The following is a 27,001-nucleotide window of genomic DNA, read 5'->3' as shown; positions in this document are numbered from 1 at the left end:
CCTAGCCCAAGCCTACCAGCAGCTCCCAGTAGACAGCAAGACGGCAGAGGCCCAAACGATCGTGACACACAGAGGGGCCTTCCGCGTAAAGAGGCTGCAGTTTGGGGTGAGCGTCGCTCCGGGGATTTTCCAGAGCATAATGGACTCCCTCCTTAAAGGAATTCCCGGAGTCCAGCCGTTCTTCGATGACGTTTTAGTCGCCGCCCCGGACCCCGAAGAATTTGGCAACCGCCTCCGAGAGGTGCTCCGCCGGTTCCAGACCGCGGGGCTCAAGGTCAAGAGGGAGAAATGTTTGCTGGGGGTTCCACGGGTGGAGTTCCTAGGGTTCGCCGTAGACGCAACTGGAATCCACCCCACGGAAGAAAAGACCCGAGCCATCGTACAAGCCCCGGCCCCCACGAGCAAAGCGGAGCTACAAAGCTTCTTGGGGGTGCTCAACTTTTACCATTCCTTCCTCCCCCACAAGGCTGCCCTCGCGGAGCCCCTTCACCGGCTGCTGGACAAGAAAGCCCCTTGGGTTTGGGGCAAACGACAGGCCGCCGCGTTTCAGGCAGTCAAGGACGTCCTGGTGTCCAATGCGGTGCTCCACCATTTTGACGAGGCCCTCCCCGTCATCCTGGCATGCGATGCGTCGCCGTATGGGGTGGGGGCAGTCCTGGGGCATCAGCTGCCAGATGGGAGGGAGGTACCGGTCGCATACTACTCCCGCACGCTCACCCCAGCCGAGCGCAACTACGCGCAGATCGACAAAGAGGCCTTGGCAATCGTGGCGGGGGTCCGCAAGTTCCATGAGTACCTATATGGGAGACGGTTCACAATTGCCACGGACCACAAGCCCCTTTTAGGTCTACTAGCCCCAGACAGACAGACCCCCCAAATACTCTCACAGCGCGTGTTGAGGTGGAACCAATTCCTCAACTCATACACGTACACACTGGTTCATAGGGCCGGCAAGGCTATGGGTCACGCGGATGCGCTCAGCCGCTTGCCGCTCCCGGAGACGGGTCCGGACCCCGCACCCGCACACCAGGTCATGATGATAGAGAGCCTCCCGGAGCCGCCACTCAGAAACACAAGACACTGGCACGGGTGCTCGACTGGGTGGTGAGGGGGTGGCCAGAGGGAAACATGGGTGAGGAATTCAGGCCTTACAAGGCGAGGAGGGAGGAATTAGCCGCACACAAGGGCTGCATACTATGGGGCAGTAGGGTAGTGATTCCACCCCCGCTCCAAAGGCGTGTTTTAGAATCCCTACACGAGACTCACCCCGGCATAGTGCGAATGAAGGCTCTGGCCAGGAGCTACGTCTGGTGGCCGGGAATGGACGGGGAGATCGAGGGCTGGGTCCGCAGATGCCAGACCTGCCAGGAATCGCGGCCCGAGCCGCCCAGCGCCCCCGTCACTAGGTGGGAGTCCACCCGGAAACCATGGTCGAGACTCCACATCGACTTTGCGGGCCCCTTCCAGGGGCAAACCTTCATCATAATAGTGGACTCCTACACCAAATGGCTGGAGGTCATCCCCGTAGGGTCCCCCTCGTCCACAGCCGCGGTCAGAGCTCTGCGCAGGGTCCTATGCACACACGGCATCCCGGACACCATAGTCTCTGATAACGGGGCCGCCTTCACCTCAGCCGACTTCCAGGCGTTCCTGCAAAGATATCTGATCAGGCACATAAGGTCGGCTCCCTTCCACCCGGCCACCAACGGCCAGGCAGAGCGGATGGTCCGCACAACAAAGGAGGCCCTCGGCCGAATTGTACAGGGGGACTGGGACCACAGGCTGGCCGCGTTCCTCTTCGATAATCGGATCACACCCAACCCGGTCACAGGAGTCAGCCCGGCTGAGCTCCTCATGGGACGCAAACTCATAACCAGGCTGGACCGGCTGCATCCCGACCGAGCTTCAGACACCCGCGGGAGTCCCGAAGTCCGAGACACCGTCCGGGGCTTCTTCGCGGGCGACCCAGTCTACGCCCGAAACTATGCAAGGGGCCCCGATTGGGTGGCGGGGCGGGTGCTGAGGGTAACCGGGTCCCGCCACTACGACATATCGACTGAGGGGGGCCAGGTGCTACGGCGGCACATTGACCAGTTGAGGCGCCGCACTCTCCCGGAGGCACCCGCAGACACAGACGAGGCTATATCCCGCGAGGAGCCAAACGGAGACCGCCTAGAAGACGCGATCCCAACATCCGGGATGCGGGCGCCAGAGGTACCGGGGCCGGCCGAGCCCGAGGGATCCGCAGAACCGAACGGGCCGCCCCCGTCCACTCCAGGACCCCCCGAAGCACCATCCCCGGCGGCCGCGCCACCTCCACCCGAAACCCCCAGACGGTCCACCCGGGAGCGCCGGCCCCCCGCATATTTACAGGACTTTGTACATTAACCAGGGGGGGAAGGGGTGTAGTGTATCAAGAAATGTCATGCGACCAGACGGGGGGGGCAACTGGGCAGTCCCAGGAGCCCCAGCGCCGGGAGCCAGTTCCCCGCCTATCTCCAGCTGTGGCGGGAAGTTCAACGGGGCAGGATTGGCCCGACCAACCCAGTAGGCTGTACCCGGGATTGTATATAAGCGGGACCCGGCCCGCGTGTTCACTCTCTAGCTACGTGCTCCCAATAAACCATGTTGCCCTACTCTCGTCTCCGTTTCGAGTACGTTACAGGAGTTGCTTTTTAAAAAAACATAATGTTCAAAAACTTCCCAACATAGTTTTTGAATAATGTTATATAGAGCTCAGCTGCACTGATTTTGAAAGGCCTAATTTTGAAAGGAGAGCCAGTTTGGTGTAGTGGTTAAGTGTGCGGACTCTTATCTGGGAGAACCAGGTTTGATTCCCCACTCCTCCACTTGCACCTGCTAGCATGGCCTTGGGTCAGCCATAGCTCTGGCAGAGGTTGTCCTTGAAAGGGCAGCTGCTGTGAGAGCCCTCTCCAGCCCCACCCACCTCACAGGGTGTCTGTTGTGGGGGAGGAAGGTAAAGGAGATTGTGAGCCGCTCTGAGACTCTTTGGAGTGGAGGGTGGGATATAAATCCAATATCTTCTTCTTCTAATACACAAATTTATATATACAATAACAAATTATATGTGAAGAGGACACAAAGAGGTCTCATAGTCATTTTGCTAAAATTCCCAGTAACTCTTTTTTCACATTTCTAGACTTATACTGAGGTCATCGAGACGACATACAGCCCTGGATCAACCCAATATTCTACAGTAACCACAAAGCAAACTTCGGGGACAACCCAGAAAGGCACACCTTCAGCTCCAGTAAGAAAAAAGGTTGTACGGACAAAAGTGGACACATCTAAGTTTATGACACCATACCTGAAACACAGTTCGAAAATGCAAAAGCTCTTCAGTGATGTAAGTCAACTATTGTTTGAAGTGTGTTTGTAGTTTCGTGGTTACTTAGGGAATGGCCAATGAATAAATTGCCATTTTTAGAAGTTTTACATTTGTACTGCACATTGGACATTATTTTTGTCTCAATCATGGGGGGAACCAATAGATTTTTAAAAAAGGAATATTTTAATCAACACTATTATTGGTACTAATCCCTTCCTAAAAAACAAATAGCAACCATCTATCCTACAGGGCAAGAGATCCTGCCCATTTGAGAGTACAGAACTCACCAGGAATTAATCCCAGATTCAGTTCAAACAATATTTTAAGCAAGATGGAGGTTACAGTCCCGTCCCCCCCCCCATTATGCTATTGTCTTCTCTGTCTTCCTTCAGAGATGTGTAAAATGGCTAGTACAATTTTAGATCCATATTTTTAAAAGTATCTCCTTTGCCTGTCAAAATAGGGATCTTGGCACTAGAGAGAAGGCCGAATTTCCCAGTCTTTGGCGAGATATCTGTATTGCCTCATGATTCAGTTTAACAATTTAAAATAAAGCTTATAACAGGTAAGAATCAGAATACATTGTCTGGAAAAGGAATCTTTTCCTGGTTTTGGAAGAGTCCCATATTTTCCCTTTTATTATATTCTGAAGAGAAGAGGGGGAGGGTCTCAGGGTCGCCAAAATTGGTTTTCAAATATACTAATCCTCCATGGGGCCAGGAGATGAAGCCAGAAGAACCTGAGCAACTCTTGGAATCTGGAAGGACAGCAATGAATTCTCAGCTACAGGAGATAGGTAGAGCCCGTAATTAGCACTCTATCCATTCAAATGGAATGGACAAGCTATCTTTAACAGATTAGCACCTCTGACCCTACCGGAATAATCTTCTGCAACCAATTATGCACACGTGTATCTCACCACCTTCTCTCCTATGTGTGATCAATTTGGCTTTTAGCTGAATGGATTCCATTTTTTCTTTTAGCAACAATACTCAATTGAAATAGTTACGTACATGCTTTAATTGCAGGAAGATGGCTCACATCGTAACTGGAAGGAAATATGCATATGTGCACAGGAACAATGCAACGCAGAGTTGTATTGTTGAATTCGGTTACACCAAATAATATCAAAACAGTAATAGTTAGTAGTTGATAGAGAAGGCAGAATGTTGATTTCTGCTCCCAGAAGGCAGGACAGGATAAGTCAAGGGAAATCTGGGTTTGTTCCAGTGACAGGAACAAGTGAAAGAAAGAAAGAGAGAAGGGGAGAGGGGGAGAAAGAGAGAGAGAGAGAGAGAGAAAGCAAGCTCAGGAAAGCTTCGATACCCTTGAAAGGGATTCAAAAGTCAGGATGTGTTGGCCATGTCCTTGGCCCATTAAGCACTGTCAGATTACTCTGGAGAATCGGAGCATTCAAGCCTTTACGCTTGACTTCGGCTTCATTGTCATTTTGTACACACCATTCTTTTTTCTCCAGTGTATTATGTGCGTGTATTCTGCACCTACAACCAAAACCTGCAGCTTTTCTTGATTGGGGTGGGAACGTGATGTGGGAGGGGTGACGTCCAAAGGGGTTTTTTTTGTAAATTAGAACAAGGGGGTGCCATTTTAATGATAGGTTTCTGGAGACAGCCAGTGATTCCTCTCCCTGGAATTTGTCCACTAATTGACTTTCAAATATACTAGCCCTCAATAGGGCCAGGAGATGTTTTCAAAGCTTTCCCATCCCAGTGTTTCTTTGCCTGGACATGTAGTGTCTATTTAATTATGTGCTGATGATTCCCCTCCCGCTTTATTTCCTTTGTTTGCCCGCCCCTCTTCTGCTGCTCGCTCCTCCATCTTGCTGCCAGCTTCACTGATTTGAGAGGCTTCTTAGGCACTGCTGCTGCCGCCTAGTGCTCTGGAGAGGTGGTAATGGGAGGAGTGGCAGGGCCCAGCAGAAGCCCACGGAGGACACCCGGAGGTGGCCAACAAGAGAACAGCTGCCAAGGTTCCCAAGCAGAAAACTGCCTTTTCCTTGGGTGACAATATAGATGCAGAGCCCTTAGAAGCTGCAGCTTCCCAGTTAGGCAGGAAAGGGGTGCTGTGGGACTGGAGCTCTTGGGTGGCTCCCGTGAGCGTGGGATGAGGCTCGGCTTTTGCCCCTTTCCTCCCATGTGAGGCGTTCAGAACAGCCCATTTCTTAGCAAGAGGAAGCAGCGGCGGGAGGAGTGAGGCTGCCACAGGAGAACTGCATGGGCGGGGAGAGTAGACTTCCCAACCCTCCCGCCCTGGCGGGGGACCCCAGGATTTCCAGCCTCTTCCCCCGCTCCCCAAAAAAACAGAAGCGGGGGGAGGGGGGGAAACGGCACCAAGGAGCATGGCGAGCCGCCCCATCCCGGAGCAGGCTACGGCGCCGCACCACTACCGCCCCCTCCCCGCCCACCACAGCTGCTCCTCCGAGATGGTCCCAGGCTGAGCCCATCTTGGAGGAGCAGCCACGGCGAGCGGAGAAGAGGCGGCAGCTGCGCAGCGGCGTCGCCCGCTCCGAGACGGGGCGGCTCACCACGCTCCCCGGCGCCGTTTCCCCCCTCCCACCTAGCTCCACCCCAGTGTCTCCTGGCTCCACCCCCAAAGTCTCCTGGCTCCACCCCCAAAGTCCCCAGATATTTCTGGATTTGGACTTGGCAACCCTAGGGGAGAGGCAGGGGGGGGAGGAGCGGGAGCAGCCATTGCAAAGCTCACTTTTCTTTTTACCAAGACGTAGTGAATCTTCTGCTGTGTTATCAGCAACTGTAAAAATTGGAAACACAGTAGCTGATAACGTTGCTTGCTGTAGCCCGAGATGCACATCTTGTCTCTGTCTGTTCTTCTACAAGTGGCATTAGTCTGGTGAAGGTCTCCTTTCACTAGAGTTATGCTGCTTGTTGAAAAAATAAGTAGAACAATGAGGCAACACTATAATCTTAGGCTTGCTTCCAGAGACTGCCAAAATGCCACCCCCCCCCCCCCGCAACATTGCTCACTGAGGCGTTAAAGGGGAAAAAAATGATTCAAAAGCTCTAGCTTGCCTTTTCGATGCCTTCCATTTGCCCATAAATTCTCTTCTATGTAACTGTTACAGTTATGGGAGCAACAGTTCCCCCGCCCCACTATTCATCTTTTCATTCTACAGCCTGCATTGTGGATGTAACGCTTGACCATAGCCATGGTCTGACTGAGAAGTCAAAAACCAGCAATTCAAGATACGATAGCTGACTAATTCATGATTCATTGATTTAGCTGAAAACAGTATTTGAATTCTTAAGGCTAGTGTCAGTGAAAGCCATTCAAAAAACCTGAGACTTCAAGTTATTTAAAAGCATTTGCCTTGGACCCTATCCTTCTTTTCTGTTTAAGAACATAAGAGAAGCCATGTTGGAACAAGCCAATGGCCCATCCAGTCCAACACTCTGTGTCACAGAAGAACATAAGAGAAGCCATGTTGGAACAGGCCAATGGCCCACCCAGTCCAACACTCTGTGTCACACAGTGGCCAAAAATTTTATATATACACACACACTGTGGCTAATAGCCACTGATGGACCTCTGCTCCATATTTTTATCTAACCCCCTCTTGAAGGTGGCTATGCTTGTGGCCGCCACCACCTCCGGTGGCAGTGAATTCCACATGTTAATCACCCTTTGGGTGAAGAAGGACTTCCTTTTATTCATTTTAACCTGGCTGCTCAGCAATTTCATCGAATGCCCACGAGTTCTTGTACTGAGAGAAAGGAAGAAAAGTACTTTTCTCTACTTTCCCCATCCCATGCATAATCTTGTAAACCGCTATCATGTCACCCCGCAGTCGATGTTTCTCCAAGCTAAAGAGTCCCAAGCGTTTCAACCTTTCTTCATAGGGAAAGTGTTCCAGCCCTTTAATCATTCTAGTTGCCCTTTCCTGGACTTTCTCCAATGCTATAATATCCTTTTTGAGGTGCGGTGACCAGAATTGTACACAGTATTCCAAATGAAACCGCACCATCCATTTATACAGGGGCATTATGATACTGGCTGATTTGTTTTCAATTCCCTTCCTAATAATTCCCAGCATGGCGTTGGCCTTTTTTATTGCAAACGCACACTGTCTTGACATTTTTGAGGAAGCCACAGAATAAAGAGAGGGCAATTTTCAGGAATTCTTTCCTCATACTGCATATCCCCATGCTGTTCTTGCGAGCAGACTGACCCCTGGGGACACAGCTTCAGCTGCAGGAAGGGGTGTGTGACTGTGAACATTCCCTTTCATCTAGTGTAACTTTATTTTTGAAAGATAGGATGCGCACTTTCTAGTCTTGTCTGTGATACGTGAGTTGCAGATGTACGTATCATCAGGGAAGTAATGTTCTCAAGCGCTCTAGGGGCTGATTCAGCTTGGGAGCGCAAGGTGGGAGGAAGAGCTTCACTTGCCGTTCCCATGGTCTTTTCCCAAATGGCCTTGCTTCTGCCCTGCTGTGTGGCTGCACATGAACATATGAAGCTGCCTTCTACTGAATCAGACCCTCGGTCCATCAAAGTCGGTATTGTCTACTCAGACTGGCAGCGGCTCTCCAGGGTCTCAAGCTGAGGTTTTTCACGCCTGTTTGCCTGGACCCTTTTTAGTTGGAGATGCCGGGAATTGAACCTGGGACCTTTTGCTTACCAAACAGATACTCTACCACTGAGCCACTATCCCTCCCCACCCTTTTTATATGAACATATGAAGCCGCCTTATACTGAACCAGACCCTTGGTCCATCAAAGCCAGTACTGACCACTCGGACTGGCAGCGGCTCGCCAGGGTCTGAAGCTGAGGTTTTTCACACCTATTTGCCTAGGCCCTTTTTAGTTGGAGATGCTAGGGATTGAACCTGGGACCTTCTGCTTATCAAGCAGGTGCTCTACCACTGAGCCACCGTCCCTGACTATTATACTGACTATTAGACTATTTAGAGTTGCCAGCCTTCAAGGGTGTGGTGGGGCGGGTATGGAGATCTTCTGGAATCACAACTGATCTGCAGACTACAAAGTTCAGTCTGGAGAGAACTGGCTGCTTTGGAAAGTAGGCTCAATGGCATTCTCCCCTCTGTGGTGCCTCCCCTCCCCAAACTCTCCACTCCCCAGGCTTCACCCCCAAATATCTCAGAATTTCCCAACCCAGATCTGGTGACTCTATGACTATAGCACATGGAAGCCATAGCAGGGCAAAGAGGCTTCCCACCCCCCACACACTTCAGCTGAAGCCAGTCCTCCCTCATTTGCCAGACTGGGTCCCTGAGTGCTCACAACCTTTAATTCCTCAATGATATACATTTCTGCAGGTTGGGTTGGGGCATCTCTGTCCCTGCACATGGCAAATGTATCATCTACTGTTGTGTCTTGCATTTCAGTCCCGAAATTACAACACAGCGGACGCTATGGAGGTGACCAGTGGAAGTCCACTGGTCCCCAGATGTAGCTCCGCAAATACGCTCTGCCAATCAAGATCTGTGGCAGGAAGTTTAACTGGCCAGGACTGGACCTGGCCAGACTGAGGGTTGTTCCGGGGTATGTATATAATCGGGACCTGGCCTGCGTTGCCTTGCCTTGTGATGTACTCGCTAATAAAGCATGTTGCCTTCAACATGTCTCGTCATTCAGTACATTACAGTGGCGACGAGGATGGAATTCTAGCCAGGTAACTCCCCAAGCGGGACTTCGCTGACCTGGCCGGAGACGAGGAAGGCACGCATTCGAGGGAGACGGAAGCGCCTGCTGCTGCCATGGCTAACCCAAGTGGGATGATGGGCCACCTTGCAGAGTTCAACCCCGCCAACCCCGATAGGTGGGAGACCTACACGGAGCGGGTCGACTGCTACCTACGAGCGAACATGATTACAGATGACAGCCAAAAGAGAGACATGCTCCTGAGTGTCTGCAGGGAGGCCACATTTGAAATCGCAAAGGGTCTCTCGGTCATGGATCATGGAGAAAACGTACAAGGAGATAGTCCTGATCGGGCATTTCTTGCCCCAGCCTTCCATCATCGCCCGCCGATTCCTCTTCCAAGGGGCGGGAGAGACAGCTGCTGTCTTCCTGGCACGTAGCTATGTATGGTGGCCGGGGATGGATGAGGAGATAGAAGGGGGGGTTCGAAGGTACCAACCCTGCCAAGAGTCCCGACCTGATCCACCCAGTGCCCCTGTCCACCGCTGGGAGTCCAACAGGAGGCCGTGGTCCCGGTTACACCTAGACTTTGCGGGGCCATACCAGGGCCAAATATTCTTTATCTTAGTCGATGCATACACCAAGTGGTTGGAAGTGATTCCCGTGGCTTCAACCTCCACTGTGGCGGCGGTCAGAGCCTTGCGAAGGGTCTTTTGCACACATGGGATTCTCGAGACCCTCGTCACGGACAATGGAACCGCTTTCACCTCCCGGGAATTCCAGGAGTTCTTGAATCGGTATCTCATCCAGCACATTTGGTCCACCCCTTTCCATCCAGCCACCAACGGCCAAGCAGAGCGCATGGTGCGCACCACTAAAGAGGCCCTGGGTCACATTGTACAGCGAGATTGGGATCACCGCCTGGCAGCCTTCCTATTTGATAACAGAATCACCCCCAACCCCGTCACCAGGTTAAGCCCTGCTGAGTTACTAATGGGGAGGAAGTTGATCACGAGGCTAGACAGGTTGCATCCTGACCGGGCTATGGACCTCCGCAGTTCCCCCGAAACCAAAGAAGCTGCTAGGGGATTCTTTCCAGGGGATCCGGTATACGCAAAGAACTTTGCAAGCGGGCCGGAGTGGTTAGCCGCCCGGGTGCTGTGGGTCATCGGGTCCTGCTCCTACGAGGTCTTGTCGGAGGGGGGCCAGATCCTAAGAAGGCATATTGACCAGCTGCACCGTCGCACATTGCCGGAAGAACTGACAGCGATCGGGGGAGCGGGAAGCGTTGGAGTACTAACAGCAACACCCCCGGAAGCTGCCCAGCCTATGCCGGCCGCACCGACTATGCGGGCAGAAGAGCACCACAGCGGAGGGAGCACCCCCCCAGAGAGGAGATTTCGGAACAGCAACAGGCGACGGACAGACCTTTTCTGGCGTCACCCCACCATGAGAAACCAGCTGCCCCCCGCCAGCCATGGCAGCCGCTCCAACTTCCCAAATAACCCCGAGGAGGTCGACCTGGGAACGCAGGGTGCCAGCCTACTTGAAAGACTTTGTGTCTTGAACTAGGGGGGGAGGAGTGTTATGTCTTGCATTTCAGTCCCGAAATTACAACACAGCGGACGCTACGGAGGTGACCAGTGGAAGTTCACTGGTCCCCGGATGTAGATCTGCAAATACGCCCCGCCAATCAAGATCTGTGGCGGGAGGTTTAACTGGCCAGGATTGGACCTGGCCAGACTGAGGGTTGTTCCGGGGTATGTATATAATCGGGACCCGGCCCGCGTTGCCTTGCCTTGTGATGTACTCGCTAATAAAGCATGTTGCCTTCAACACGTCTCGTCACTCAGTACATTACATCTGCTATGATCCTTAATTGTTTGTGGGCACTTGATAAAGTAGCACAGCTGAATCTATGTAGGCATGGACTAGAAAGGCATGGACTTCTATTCCACTGCTCAACAAAGCTGGAAGCCTTCCTTCCGCAGAAGTGGCCCTTCATCTGGTGGAAGGCCTTGTTGAGCAAAAGGCATGATCCTTCAGCTGGATGAAGACTTTGCTGAGCAGAGTGGTTGGATGCAAGCCACTCTTGTGAGACTTCACAATTTCTGTTAAAAAAAATGCCAAACAAAAGCTACCTTCAGGCCCCCAGCCCCTTATTTTTATGTTCTGCAGAAGCTGTCTGTCACTGTTGTAGTAAAATTCTTGCATGAAGTTTAGATTAAGTATTTTCATATAAAAAAATTGTGTGAGTAGATAAGAAGTCTGGGGAAAGATTTCTGAGGATTTTTTTTAAAAAAGAACTTGATCACTATACTTACAGTTAGAATGTTAAATCTTCTGCTGTAATTTCTTTTCCTAGATAAAGTACAAAGAGAAATTTGAGAAGGAGAAAGGAAAGCCATATGCAATCACCACAGATACCCCAGAACTTCGAAGAATCAAGAAAGCCCAGGACCAGCTCAGTGAGGTAAGTGCCCAGTGGTGGAAGTAAATGAGATCTATGGTGTTACGCAGGAAGCCACATCTTATGCTATTTTGATTCTAGCGAGGAAGGCAGGAATCATGCAGATAGTGTTACTGTAAGCCAGTCTGGAGCCTTAGGAGAAATGTCGTGAAGGTCCCTGGGAGAGGAAACTGCAGACTCAACATCAAGCAAGAAATTTTAGGATTGGTATGCAGATACTTCTATGGCCCAAGAACGAAGGAAAAACAGCTGAAAAAATCCACATGCAGCCTCTTCCCTAACAAAGGAGATATGTACACCGAAGCAGTAGTTCTGACTAAATACATTGTTGGACTAAGAACTGCACATAAAGTCTGGATGTAGATTAAATGCTCACCTGCACATTCAGACATGGAGGCATCCTGGGCAATGCCCATTTGCAGTACATCGTTTAAGTGAAAATATGCCTTTCTGTTCGCTTTTCAGTACAGATAGTACAGTACAGATCTCAAACCCATCCATGACTATCTCAGTCTGAGCAAAAGATTTTGCTTAAATTGGCACAGGGGTTCTGATGTCTTGTTTGCTGTTTCAAGAATCTTTGGCTTTCGCAATCAAAGGTAAAATGCAGAATAAAAGCATAAAACTGAAATACAGTATTGGCAAATTATTACCTTATCAAATCTGTGAGAACTTTTCACAGGATGGGTCTCTCAACAAAGGTTGAATTTTATCATGATTCTCACAAGGTATATATTACTAGATTCTCTTCTCAATAAGAACATAAGAGAAGCCATGTTGGATCAGGCCAATGGCCCATCCAGTCCTACACTCTGTGTCACACAGCGGCCAAAAAAATTATATATGTATATACACACTGTGGCTAATAGCCACTGATGGACCTCTGCTCCATATTTTTATCTAACCCCCTCTTGAAGCTTTCTATGCTTGCAGCCGCCACCACCTCCTGTGGCAGTGAATTCCACATGTTAATCACCCTTTGGGTGAAGAAGTACTTTCTTTTATCCATTTTAACCTGACTGCTCAGCAATTTTATTGAATGCACGAGTTCTTGTATTGTGAGAAAGGGAGAAAAGTACTTCTTTCTCTACTTTCTCCATCCCACGCATTATCTTGTAAACCTCTGTCATGTCACCCCGCAGTCGACGTTTCTCCAAGCTAAAGAGCCCCAAGCATTTTAACCTTCACAGGGAAAGTGTTCCAACCCTTTAATCATTCTAGTTGCCCTTTTCTGGACTTTTTCCAATGCTATAATATCCTTTTTGAGGTGCGGCGACCAGAACTGCACACAGTATTCCAAATGAGACCGCACCATCAATTTATTCAGGGGCATTATGATACTGGCTGATTTGTTTTCAATTACCTTCCTAATAATTCTCAACATGGCGTTGGCCTTTTTTATTGCAATTGCACACTATCTTGACATTTTCAGTGAGTTATCTACCACGACCCCAAGATCTCTCTCTTGGTCAGTCTCTGCCAGTTCACACCCCATCAACTTGTATTTGTAGCTAGGATTCTTGGCCCCAACGTGCCTTACTTTGCACTTGGCCACACTGAACCTCATCTGCCACATTGACGCCCACTCACCCAGCCTCAACAGATCCCTTTGGAGTGCCTCACAATCCTCTCTGGTTCTCACCACCCTGAACAATTTAGTGTCATCTGCAAACGTGGCCACTTCACTGCTCACTCCCAACTCCAAATCATTTATGAACAAGTTAATTTAAATTAATCAAGTTATGAACAATATTATATATATGTTTCTGATCAGCAGAATGTTTGTAATTTCCAAGGGGCTTTAAAAAAAAGAAAATGGACAACTTTGGGCTGTGATTCTTATGGGTGATGTTTATGTTATGTGTTACTGTAGGTTAAATATCGCATGGCTGGTGACTTGGCTAAGACTGACTGTCATGTTGATGAAAAGGCAAGAGACATAGAACATGCAAAGAAGGTTTCTCAACAAGTCAGCAAGGTAATTGACACTGGGGAACAGTACACCTGTAAATCAGAGTTGGAACTATTTACCTAAGTGCCTTTTAGAAATAAGTGGGATATAAAGTTTAGTTCAGTTCCTGAACCATGAAATTCTTCATTCTTATGTGAAATTTATTAATATATTTGCACATCTCTCCAGTTGACAAGAGTTATTCAGACTTTTTGTATGCATTAATTTGTAATGTCTGAAAACAGGTTCCCGTCATCTCCCCCAAAGGGAAATGTGTATGCTCCTATGAAGCACAAGCTGACACATTTCCCTATGGCAAAATCCTTCAGATATTATCAAAAAGTATGGGGTGGTTCCAGCATTTCTGATCATGGAAAAAGGAAGGAAGAGTCCCTTTTAGTTAAGAAAAAAAAAAGTCTGAGGATTACAAGATCTGCAACTATGAAATCTGCATGGAATATTGTTGTTATCATTAATATAAGTTATTAAATGTATAGACTGCACTCCCCCGAAGGGCTCAGGATGGTACACATAGGGTTGCCAAGTCCAATTTAAGAAATATCTGGGGACTTTGGGGGTGGAGCCAGGAGACATTGGGGTGGAGCCAAGATCAAGGCTGTGACAAGCATAATTGAACTCCAAAGGGAGTTCTGGCCATCACATTTAAAGGGACGGCACACATTTTCAATACCTTCCTTCCATAGGAAGTAATGAAGGATAGGGGCACCTTCTTTTGGGGCTTATAGAACTGGACCCCCTGATCCAATCGTTTTGAAACTTGAGGGGTATTTTGGGGAGAGGCAGTAGATGCTGTACTGAAAATGTGGTGCCTCTACCTAAAAAAAACAGCTCCCCCAGAACCCCAGATACCCGCGGATCAATTCTCCATGATTTTCTATGGGAATAAATCTCCATAGGGAATAACAGAGTTCCCAGCAGACATTTCCCTCCCCTCCCCCCCCCCCCCCCCGCTTTCTGATGACCCTGAAGCGGGGGGAGGGCCTCCAAACCGGGGGATCCCCTGCCCCCACTTGGGGATTGGCAACCCTAGGTACACAACAGATTAAAATACAAAAAATTAATTTCCATTTACAATAAAATCAGCAGCACTAGTCAATGGAATAAAATTGCACTTCATTCCCTCCCTTGGGCAGATCAGGGGATTGGTTATGGAGGAGGCCCAAATGAGAGCCACAATGTGGACTAGGGTTGCCAATCCCCAGGTGGGGACAGGGGATCCCCCGGTTTGGAGACCCTCCCCCCGCTTCAGGGTCGTCAGAAAGCGGGGGGAGGGGAGGGAAATGTCTGCTGGGAGCTCTATTATTCCCTATGGAGATTTATTCCCATAGAAAATCATGGAGAATTCATCTGCAGGTAACTGGGGCTCTGGGGGGGGGGGCTGTTTTTTGGAGTAGAAGCACCAAATTTTCAGTATAGCATCTAGTGCCTCTCTGCAAAATACCCTCCAAGTTTCAAAACGATTGGACCAGGGAGTCTAATTCTATGAGCCCCAAAAGAAGGTGCCCCTATCTTTCATTATTTCCTATGGAAGGAAGGAATTGAAAAGGTGCGCCGTCCCTTTAAATGTGATGCCAGAACTCCCTTTGGAGTTCAATTATGCTTGTCACAGCCTTGATCTTGGCTCCACCCCTAATGTCTCCTGGCTCCACCCCCAAAGTCTCCTGGCTCTAACCCCAAAGTCCCCAGATATTTCTTGAATTGGACTTGGCAACCCTAATGTGGACCGCCACTGTTCTCAACTGTAGGCCTGGTGGTGCATCTCTATTTTACACGCCCTGCAGAACTAAACTAGGTCCCACAAGGTACAGATGTCACCAGACTGCAGAGGGTTTAGTAAGAAGAGAAATGGGATGACTGAGGGAAAGGCTGGCTAGAAACAAGTCATTAAAATTAACATTGAAATGCAATGCAGAATTACTTTGGTTTAAAGCCTATTTAAATACGTGGTGTCAGACTAGAGTATCTTGGCATAGGGTTGTAAATCACACATGGCTCCTATTCCTCCTGCCAATTTGAAGCTACTCTAAAAGTGCTTCCAAAGAGCCAGTTTGGTGTAGTGGTTAAGTGTGCGGACTCTTATCTGGGAGAACCGGGTTTGATTCCCCACTCCTCCACTTGCACCTGTTAGCATGGCCTTGGGTCAGCCATAGCTCTGGCAGAGGTTGTCCTTGAAAGGGCAGCTGCTGTGAGAGCCCTCTCCAGCCCCACCCACCTCACAGGGTGTCTGTTGTGGGAGAGGAAGGGAAAGGAGATTGTGAGCCGCTCTGAGACTCTTCGGAGTGGAGGGCGGGATAGAAATCCAATATCTTCTTCTTCTTCATCTTCTTCAAATGGAGCAGTTTTCAGGCTTCAAATATACCGAATCACTGCATCTGATACCTGCAAGTCAAATACAGGCCCACAGCAATCACCAAAAAGCTGTCTGGCAGACAGGTGGCTGACATTTAAGACAAGGGATTGGCCTGGGACCCAATCAATACTCTGGGATGATTGGGCAGAAGGCTTCAAGAAACTTTTTACCCTCAGCCCTCATCAATATATCTTTCTGCCCTTCTGGATGTATAGTGAATTTTGAACTCTGTAGCAGTGATGCTATGCTTCCATCTGGATGCTACCTACTGTTAACTGTGAAATAAAAAGAGATATATCAAAAGCCAAGGGTCCAACCTGTCGGGAGTGTGCTTAAATTGGTTGGCTGGATTGAACTATAGATGAACAAAAGTAATAGACAACTCCAATTTTGATTTGTTAGGGGTCATTTCACAATAAAATCTGCTAAACTTGGGCATTTGGTAAATAAAAAAAGAGATGCTTCTATGGAGGTGGAAGATTTCCAGAAATTCTGAAGCCATGGGGGGGGACGCGGGGGGTGGAAGTCCTGAGAAAATAAATTTCATTGAAAATAGAAAGCAGTGTGTTTTTTCACAGAAACACTCATATAACCACAAAAGCAGTAGTCACATATTTAGATATTGTTAAACTTCATCATTAAAAAGAGAAAAGGATTTCACTCATTTCAAAAGAGAAAATATTTAAGAAGGTTTTTTCCCAGTGGCTCTCCAAACACTTCAGTTTTTCTGTTGAAAAATGCGGGGGGGGGGGTGAGGGTGGGGGGTTTGCAAGATCTTTCTCCTGAATGTTTCCAATTTCCCTTTGACCTTCACATTTCTATACTTCCTTGAAGAATAATGTAACCAAATATGTTGGTTCATCTCTCTAGGTATTGTACAAACAAAACTGGGAAGAGAATAAAGAAAAGTACCTGCTTCCTCCTGATGCTCCAGAGTTTGTGCAGGCGATAAAAAATACGGCCTTGTTCAGTAAGGTAAGCCAGGGTCTGTCTGGCAGCCAGCAAGAGAAAAGTGGAATGAAGACATGGGGGGTAGCCATCAGGAAACAGAAATGATGTTACACCTCTCTAGGAAAAACTGGCGTATCTGTGGTAAAACCACAGAGTTTTTGGTGAATCCTAGAGAGGTGTGATGTGAATTCCAGTTTTTCCCAGTACTGTCTCACTGTCATTTATGGCAATTTTAATTAGTTTTTCTTTCTTTCTTTTTCACTGGCCACTGGATTGCCAGAGGAAATCTGTCACCTCCAGCAGGCACACAGCAACCTCTGAGAGCTAGCATGGTGTATTGGTTAAGAGCGGTGGACTCTAATTTGGAGAACCAGGTTGGATTCCCCACTCATTGACATTAAGCCTGCTGTGACCTTGGGCCAGTCATAGTTCTTTTAGAACTCTCTCAGCCCCACCTACCTTACAAGGTGCCTTTTGTGGGGAGAGGGAGATAAAGGTGATTGTAAGACATTTTGAAACTCCTTGTGGTAGAGGAAAATTGTATTATTATAATTAATTCTGTGTTCATCTCACTAAGATTATGCCCTCTACTTAAACATGTATTCCTTTTGCCCTAAGAAACCATACATTGAAGACTGGGAAAATGACAAAACAATGTTCTATCCTTACGATGACAGCCCAGAATTAAGGAGAGTAGCACAGGCCCAAAAGGCCCTCAGTGATGTAAGTACCTCAGCAATGTCATATGTCTGAAAAAAAGGTTCCTGCTTTTTACAGCAATTAAATATGTGACCGGAGCATTTTTGTTCAAACATTTGGTTTTACAGTGCATTAGGATTTGAGTGTATTTAATTTAAACTGAAATCTTAGGATAAATATGTGACTTTCAGTCAGTTCCTGATCCTTAACTAATATCAGAAAAAGAGATCTCATGGCCTTCTGCTAATTTAAATGTTGTAGCTGTCTGTGCCTAATATGTAAAAGGAAAAAAAATACTAGATATCTGGTCTACTTAGAGGCCATAGGTAGATATTGAAAAATCCAACATACCTCAGCTGCATGCTTCTGAAATAGGTTTTGATAATAGCGCTCCCTGTGCATCTTTTTGTCCTGCATGGGGAACAGCCACCCGTGTTCTCCATGTGCCTGTACATCCTTCTCCACCCTCATGTGAACCCGCCCATCACTTGCATGCCATTGTGGCCTCCAGGAGCACTTTGAGGCTGTGCATCAGCAACCCATGCCATCAGGAGTGTAGGTGGCAAAGTGCTTGCAAGTGAATGTTCAGGGGAAGGGCACCCAAGCTGGCAACTGGGCAGGCACACGGGAAGGGGTGTCAACAGTGACCCGCGCCAGAAGCCCCAGACCCTGGCAGCTGCTGCACTTCAGGATTTGCTGATGCTTCCCCAGAGCAAGAAGGAAATTAAAAACAACAACAGCAACCGACCAGAACTTGCATGATTTTTTTTAAAAAAGCCTTCACCTAGCAATTGAACCCAGTAATGCAAAACGCAGGCAAATCTCTGCAGAGAAGGAGTGTCCTCAGATAGGGCACGACCGGTGAAAAAGTCCTGACTGTAATACACAATTGTGTAATTTCTCAAATTGAAGGCCTACAGAGCAGGCAGGGCTTCCACTGGAAATGGGAACTAGTGAGCAGGGTATAGAATTGTCAGGAGTGGGAGGAAGGCTCAGGCAATGTCGCCGGCGAGGTGTCTATGTCACTTCCAGCAAGCACTAGAAGTGATGTCATCATGCTGTGACACTGAAGTGATATTCTGGTATCTGGGCAAAATCTCTGTGGGGAAAAATAGCCTCTACTATAGAGTTTTTGCCCAAATACCAGATGGTTGCTGTGACATTGCTGACATTGTTTGTTTGGGCTGTCAAAGAATTGCTGTAGGATACATGTGTGTATCTGCATGCAAGACACTGAAGTGAGGCAGATAGATGGAACTATTACTTTGGAAGCAATTAGGGTTGCCAATCCCCAGGTGGGGGCAGGGGATCCCCCGGTTTGGAGGCCCTCCCTCCCCCCGCTTCACGGTTGTCAGAAAGCGGGGGGAGGGGAGGGAAATGTCTGCTGTGTTACTCCCTATGGAGATTTATTCCCATAGAAAATCATGGAGAATTGATCCGCGGGTATCTGGGGCTCTGGGGGGGGGCTGTTTTTTGAGGTAGAGGCACCACATTTTCAGTATAGCATCTACTGCCTCTCCCCAAAATTCCCCCCAAGTTTCAAAAGGATTGGACCAGGGGGTCCAATTCTATGAGCCCCAAAAGAAGGTGCCCCTATCCTTCATTATTTCCTATGGAAGGAAGGAATTGAAAAGGTGTGCCATCCCTTTAAATGTGATGGCCAAAACTCCCTTGGAGTTCAATTATGCTTGTCACAGCCTTGATCTTGACTCCACCCCTAATGTCTCCTGCTTCCACCCCCAAAGTCTCCTGGCTCCACCCCCAAAGTCCCCAGATATTTCTTAAATTGGACTTGGCAACCCTAGAAGCAATCAGCAAGGGGTTTGTTCCTCCTTTCAGCAAACATTGTAGGAGATAATAACTAGCACCAGTCCCATTGAAACAAATAAGCCTTAAGAAGTGATACAGCTATGAGGTTGTTACAGTGCATTCCTAGGAACACTTTCCTTTGAGCAACTCTTTTGAATAGACCTGAGTGGGATAATGATCAGACTTGTTTAGGATTGCTCTCTTAGGGTTTGTACAGGCACAAGTCCCATTTTATTTGTGCATACATGCAAGGCTTTTTTTGTAGCAGGAATTCCTTTTCATATTAGACTACACACCCCTGACATAGCCAATCCTAGAGCTTACAGTAGGCGTAGGCCCTATACGAAGAGCCCTGTAAGCTCTTGGAGGATTGGCTACATCAGGGGAGTGTGGCCTAATATGCAAAGGAGTTCCTGCTACAAAAAAAAGCCCTGCATACATATATTCTTTATTTACAATCCAGAGATCAAACAACATTATAACAGAGTCTGCATCTAGTACACACAACATATAGGTGTAAACATTTTTTAAAATTAAAAAACTTCCTATACTTGCTAGGCATTAATAGATTGAGTTATCAGCATCTTTGTGAATAAAGCCTCAGCACAGAACTTCAGGATTGGTTACTTAAAGTAAAGGAAATATATATTCTGGTGAAGTTGACTGCTTTCAAAAAACAAAACAAGAAACTTTAGATAGTTTAGCTTGTTTATGGAACAATTCAAATTATGGAATTGTTAACTGGTAAGTAGATTTATCTGTAATGTTGGTCTTTTTTTTTTTAAGATAGACTCTCCTTTGTGTGTAAGATTAGCTAAATGATGTATTGTATAGTACTGTATTGCATGCTAGACCTACGCTGTTGTTTTATAGGTATTTTATGTTATATATGCTGAAATGTTTAGTATTTCTAAATAAATTATATCAAAAAGCAAAAAAAACCCCCAAACACTTAGCCATTTCAGTGGAGGTCTCATTTAAACGATTTGCATGGAGGAAGGATATGTGAAATGTATCTGATCTACCTAGGAACTTAGAGAGAACAGGGGTGAGGTGTATGGAGCACATGTCCTTGTAGAATTTACAATAGTAACACATGCCATTTTATTCAGTGGTTCATACTCTCAGGCTTGTAGCTGTCTGATAAGGGAAATCCTGGAGTGAAAAAGCGAGTGAGACACTTAACACTGATTTTCCCTGGAAGTGTCAAAATAGATACAAATTACAGATTTTTGAAGACAAAACTATAAAGAAGCTACACAACTTTGAGTTTTATTTAATCACAGTTCCCACTAGCTATGTGTACAGCAGTGTTAAGAGAAAGCAGCTCCAAATATTTTCTTTTTTTAAACAAGCCATTCTTTTTTCTCCCCATTATTTAAGATTGTCTACAAAAAAGGGCATGATGAACGCAAAGCTAAATACACTTCTCTGCCAGACCCACCTGATACGGAGCTCGCCAAGAAAGTAACCAGACAGCTCAGTGATGTGAGTATGCTGTAATGGGTTCTTGGATAAACACCTCCTCCAAGGACCGGGAGCAGCGGAACCTTTCAAGTGCCTTTATGATCTGTAAAAGAAGAGGAAAGTCTCAAGCTTTCTCTGAGGAGAAGCTATGGTTGTCACTTTTGCTGCCTTCTGCAAAAATACTTACATCCAAGGCTTTTTTTTCCTGGAAAAAAGAGGTGCAGGAACTCTCAAGAGGGAAATGAAGGAGAAACACACAGGTGCCCCTCGTGAAGTTTTAAACATTTGTTCAGAATTTTGTTTCCACAAATTGGTTCTGGAACTCCATCCTTCCTTATTCCCCCAGGAAAAAAGGCCTGCTTACATCCATGTCAGTCATGCTGACCTTGCCTTTGTCTCTTTATTTCCTGTCATTCATACAAGCATAAAACCTCCCTATAGCTTGTTTCATTCAGTTTTGTCCGAGGATGGCCCAGACATAGCGTTGGAACCAGATTAAGTTTTCTGTCTGTGGAATGGAATCTTCTCGTCTTCCTCCTCCACTGATCTCAACAAAGAGCACATGTCCTTGGGGGAGAGAGGGCCCTGAGGCAAAACATGGGAAGGGGGGCGGGATTGGTGCAAGTTGCTGGTTTAGTCTGCATCAACCCATAAGCTTATGGTACATTTTATTTGAAATGTGTTGTCCAGGAGATATCCAGCCTTTGCTAATCTTGACTCCACAGCGGGCTATACCTGCCCCTCTGTTGCTTTTGTTCTTTCCTCTTTTGTCATTCTGCTTCTACTAGGACTGCAGAGCTTAGCTGATAACTAGGTTAGATTAATTTTTTTTAAAGCTTCTGATCCAGTCAAGAGATGCTGCTAGTTAAATTATTTTTTTAATGCAAGAACCGGAAAGGGCAGATGACGACTTGGAAGTAGCATTCCCTTCTCCCACAGAAGCGAAAGCCATGTCTGTAAGTGCATTCAAGAAAATGAGATTTTTAAAAAGTGATTTTACCTGTATGCAAATGTATACAGATGGATTTGATTAATTGCTTAAACCAGATCGAATTAATGAGGTAAGATTTCTTTAAATGGATAGCAGCCCTATGTTATATGATGTAAGTTAAGGACTTTCGAGGTGGCCTTTATGCAGGCTGCTAAGTGCGTGTATGCACATTCGGTCGGCAGATTTCTTGTTTAAGGCACAGTAATTCAAATGGAATAAAAGTGGAATAAATGTTCCCCTCTGTATTTCAGTTCTCCCCCCCCCCTCCCATTTCCCTGCCTAAGAACACTTTCCATGTTCTTGGCACCTTCAGTGACAGGGCAAACAGGAAGGCTATATCTGAATTGAACTAATGGCACCAACCGCTGAATTCCATAGCCATGAAGCATGACTAATAAAGCTGATATTCGAGCATAATTGAAGTAACTGAGTGCCAAGGAGCGAGAGAAGAGGAATGAAATCTAGGGAGCTCAATATTATGCTACATTAATACATCCATGTCTTTTGTAGTTAAGCAATTAGTAAATTTATACTCAGAACTGGAGTTAACTGTGATTGAAAAGGGATGGTTGTATGACCCTTTGATTTGCACCTAATTGTCCAGGAAGAGACACATTTATCAACTTCCTTAGTGCAAAGTCTTTAATGTAGGTCACCTGGTTTCATTACGCCCCTCAATTTTCCTGTCCAGGGCAAGCAAATGATGCACAGACAGGGAAAAGATTAACCAATCAAAGGACAAAAAAGTTAGGGAATTATCTGAAGGCCAGTGGCAGAAGGACTACAGACCAAAGAAGATGTTTGAATGACAGAGGACTTTTTTGAATACCCCCTTTACACATCAGCATCCCCATTGGTCCAGAGCTCTCAAATGTCTTTGAAGTCATTTGTTCATGATGGATGCCGTATTATTACCCTGTCACACAACTAATAATAAGTCTGTATTGTGACTGTTTATCTCAAATTTAATACAGGAAATTTAGAATGTAATTCCATTTTAGCATAAGAATTGTGTTGGGACATAATATGTCTTCAAATTGCGTGCTTATCACCTCCTACTCATACTGAGAATTAAAGAACTTCTGCAACAATTAAACTTTACTCAAACATTCATGGAAATTGAAGGGAAGAGACTGTGAAAACAATTCAGCAGCTTGATAGCAGCGCTATCAAAAGGATATATTCACAAGACCAGATACTGGCTTAGAACCTGAGAAAAATTTCCACTCTTGGAAGAGAGAAGAAGAAGATATTGGATTATAGCCCACCCTCCACTCCGAAGAGTCTCAGAGTGGCTCACAATCTCCTTTACCTTCCTCCCCCACAACAGACACCCTGTGAGGTGGGTGGGGCTGGAGAGGGCTCTCACAGCAGTTGCCCTTTCAAGGACAACCTCTGCCAGAGCTATGGCTGACCCAAGGCCATGCTAGCAGGTGCAAATGGAGGAGTGGGGAATCAAACCTGGTTCTCCCAGAAAAGAGTCCGCACACTTAACCACTACACCAAACTGGCTCTCCAGTTTGATTTCACCAACTCGCTCTTAGGGTTCTCAATCCCCTGTTGGGGCAGGGAATCCCCCGGGTTGAAATCCCTCTCCCCACTTCAAGGCTATCAGAAAGCAAGAGAGGGATAGCGGCTGGACACTGCATTATATCCCATGGAGACCAGTCCCCATAGGGTATAATGGAGAATCACTGTTGGTATCTGGGGCTCTGGGGGGACTGGTTTTTTAGGTACAGACACCAAATTTTCAGCATAGCTGCTGGTGCTTCTCTCCCCCCAATTTTAAAAAGATTGGACCATGAAGTCCAATTCTATGAGCCCCAAAAGGAGGTGCCCCATCCTCCATTATTTCTAATGGAGGGAAAGCATTTAAAAAGAATGTGATCCCTTTTAATGCAGCAGCAGCTCACCTGGAACTCGCTTTGGAGTTCCCTCTCCCAGAGACTCCCTCCCCTCTCCTGGAATCTCCTGGTAAGTCCCCACACACTTGTTGGCCTTATCTGCTGTTATGGGAGCAGGTTCCTGTTTACTAGAAGCAGTATTTCAGGGGACATTTGGGGCTCCAGTGAGAGGGGGGGAAAGTGAAGAAGTCCCATTTTATTGGAAAACGTTATTAGCTGAGAATTTTCTTGGGACCCAAACCTTGCCCTTGTACTTTAACTGGTTATCTGAATCTTCCTCTATATTTTTTTTGCTGTAGCTTAAATATCATGAAGACTATAATAAGAAGATCAAAGGCAAGTGGAGTCAGACTCCTTGCTATGATGTCGCCGTCGCCAGGATGAACGCTGACAACTTTAGTGCGGTAAATGAACCAAACGGCTACCCAGTTGTGCTTTCATGATTGCATTTCTGTTTGCATCCTCAGCCTGCATTGGTTTTCTTTCTGTTTAAGTTACATCAGTTCTACTTTTGTCGTTTACAGAGGAAATACCAGGAAGACTGGGAGAATAAGAAAGACCAAATCTACTTTATGCAAACAGAAACCCCAGAATATGCGGTTAATAAAAGGGCTGGGATAACTGCAAGTAAGGTATGCTGAGAGTGCTAGCTGTCTATTTAGACAGGATCCAGGCTGGAAAGCATTAAGACTTTCATATTGGGAGGCCGGCCTCCAGGGGGGACCTGGGGATCCCCTGGAACTACGGCTGATTTTCGGACTACAGAAATCAATTCCTTTGGAGAAAATGGATACTTTATGAGGTCTCTTTTCTTCCCAAACTTCACCATCAATCTCCAGGAGTTTCCCAGTCCTACCCTTCATCCCCCACTGGTAGCCAGGGTGGACTTGGCAACCCCAACATTGTAATAGCTGTCTCCTGTCATTCCTGCTCCAGAAATGAAATTAATGTCCTTTTTCAGCTGATTTCAAGTAGGAGAGGTTGACTCTGGGAATATGCCACAGAATATGCTATAGGGTGTTCTGGTGGTTCTGGAATTGTGTGAAAGGGTATTCGGAGGGTGCGTGCTGTCAAAGTGTGCAGAGAGAAGCCCAGACTGAAATGCTGTTTGGGGTAATGGGGGCAATACTTCTTTACTTAACAATGGAATTAAGTACAACAGGACATACTAACGGCCATGAGCAAATTGTGACTTTAAAAGGAAATTAGATAGGTCCATGGAGGGCAGTTGCATTGGTGACTGCTAACCATAGCAATGAAAGGGAATCTCAACATTCAGAGGCAACAAGCCTTTAAATGTCAGTGCTAGGAAGCAACACAAGGGAATGGTCTTGCCTTCTGTTTCCCGGTTGCTTCTCTTCTGGGGCATCTGGGGCAAAGTGCTGGACTAGATGGCCAGCTGCTCTGATCCAGCTGGGTTTGTCCTATGTTGTCATCCATTGCGATGTGCCTTTTGAATAGCGTTGCCTCGGGTGGCCACATTGACCCTTTGCTGAGCATGAGGGAGCAGGTAATTAGATCATCTCGTGGCTTTTAGCTTCGCTGAAGTCGTATACAGTACTCCACATGTTCCCCAGAGAGCAGTGAGATCCAGCTCCCAAAGTCTTTTAAAAATCCCTGGACCAAAGGAGGCCAAACTGAAAGTAACGAGGGAGCAGGCCTTCTCGGTAATGGCTCCCCACTGGTGGAATCGGCTACCGGAGGAGGTGCGAGCCCTGCGGGACTTTAACCAGTTCCGCAGGGCTTGCAAAACCACCCTCTTTTAACAAGCCTATAAGGAACCCTGAAAGTGACATCTGGCCATCTGGATACACACCTTATTGAATGTAGCACCTTTAATTGGCTGCCAATCGTATACCGGATCCAGTACAAAGTGCTGGTCATAACCTTTAAAGCCCTATATGGCCAAGGACCGACCTACCTGAGGGACCGTCTCTCCCCATATGAGCCCCAGAGAGCACTGAGGTCAGTGGGGAAAAGCAGACTGAATATCCCTGGGCCAAAAGAAGTTAAACTTCAAAGCACCTGCACTCGGGCCTTTTCCGTTGCGGCCCCACAACTCTGGAACCAACTCCCAGAGGAGGTGCGGGCCCTGCGGAACTTAGACCAGTTCCGCAGGGCCTGCAAGACCGCCCTCTTCAAACAGGCGTTCACCAATAACTGAATTAATGTTTACCGCCAGATTAATAACGTTTACCGCCAGTGTTAATTTAGGAATGTTTTAATTAATTATTGACTATTGACTGGTTTTAATGTGAATTTTAATGTGAATTTAATGTTTTTATTATTGTATTGTTTACTTGAAATGCTGTTAGCCGCCCTGAGCCTGCTTCGGCGGGGGAGGGCGGGATATAAATAAAATTTTACAGTACATTACATTACATTTATTGTAGTTTTTTAAAAAAATTATGCAACTGTTTTAATTGTATTTATTCTGTATCTTATATTGACTTGTATAATAATCATGGTACATCCCATGTCTTGTTAGCCGCCCTGAGCCTGCTTCGGCGGGGAGGGCGGGATATAAATAAAATTTATTATTATTATTATTATTATTATTATTATTATTATTATTATTATTATTATTATTATTAGATATGTGATGTTCTCTCACAGTGTGTGCCCCTTAGTGTATTTCTCAGATCGGTATCACATTGTTTTAATGTTCATAGGTACAACAAACACGATCTGCTTGCACCACATGAAATGATCGCAAGCAGTTGCTTCTATCTGGCAAAAAAATTGCTAACAATTATCCATAAGTGGCACTAGATTCCCTAAATGTTTCGGTTGCAGTTTTTTTTCCTGATTGAAGAGACGGAAATTCCTAAGTGCTTCAAACATATTTTAATTAAATTAGAATATAAACAATCTGTGTTTTTTTTTTTTAAAGTCTGAATTCAGCTTGGAAGATAATCTCTGCCGTAAAAACCTACCAGACGGTTGAGGCAATTAAAGTGCAGAAGTTTAGAAATGTGATTTTGTAAAAATGACCTTTTGTTTCTATAGGTGAAATACAGAGAAGATTATGAAAAAGCTAAAGCTTCTACTGATTATAATGTACTTCCAGCTACGGAGAACCCACTGCTCAGGCATCTAAAAGCTGCTGGAAATCTTGTGAATGATGTGAGTATTCTCCATGGAGATATCTGGCCAGATTCTATGAACAAGTCTCACATATACTGCAGCTGGAGTGAGGCTCATAGATGGACTTGCAATGTTTTCCCCACCCTCTTGCTTTCATGCAAGCATTCAGCTCACAAATATCTACCATGCAGCAAATAGGGATGGGCATGAATCAGCTCATGAACAAAAATTCATGATGAAGTTTGGCCAGTTTCATACTTCATGAAATCAAGTTCATGGCTGGTCAACCGGCACGAACTTTCAAGCTGTT

The 27,001-nt window shown here is 46.6% G+C and overlaps 1 protein-coding gene across 6 annotated transcripts in view; it reads left to right on the top strand.

Annotated features, from left to right (window-relative positions):
- NEB (nebulin) overlaps nt 1–27,001 on the top strand; it is a 358,296-nt gene that overhangs the window by 53,565 nt on the left and 277,730 nt on the right. For all 6 annotated transcript variants that reach the window (XM_060256972.1, XM_060256973.1, XM_060256975.1 and 3 more), the window contains 9 exons: nt 3,161–3,367; nt 11,357–11,464; nt 13,335–13,439; nt 16,654–16,758; nt 17,353–17,457; nt 20,626–20,730; nt 23,904–24,008; nt 24,129–24,236; nt 26,614–26,730. In XM_060256972.1, coding sequence (XP_060112955.1) covers nt 3,161–3,367; nt 11,357–11,464; nt 13,335–13,439; nt 16,654–16,758; nt 17,353–17,457; nt 20,626–20,730; nt 23,904–24,008; nt 24,129–24,236; nt 26,614–26,730 — 1,065 coding nt within the window. The remainder of the gene's footprint in view (nt 1–3,160; nt 3,368–11,356; nt 11,465–13,334; nt 13,440–16,653; nt 16,759–17,352; nt 17,458–20,625; nt 20,731–23,903; nt 24,009–24,128; nt 24,237–26,613; nt 26,731–27,001) is intronic.

Source organism: Heteronotia binoei, chromosome 16 (assembly GCF_032191835.1).
Source record: "Heteronotia binoei isolate CCM8104 ecotype False Entrance Well chromosome 16, APGP_CSIRO_Hbin_v1, whole genome shotgun sequence".
In the NCBI taxonomy this organism is placed as follows: Eukaryota; Metazoa; Chordata; class Lepidosauria; order Squamata; family Gekkonidae; genus Heteronotia; species Heteronotia binoei.
The sequence above is the reverse complement of the archived record's forward strand: the minus strand, read 5'-3'. Positions and strand labels throughout refer to the sequence as shown.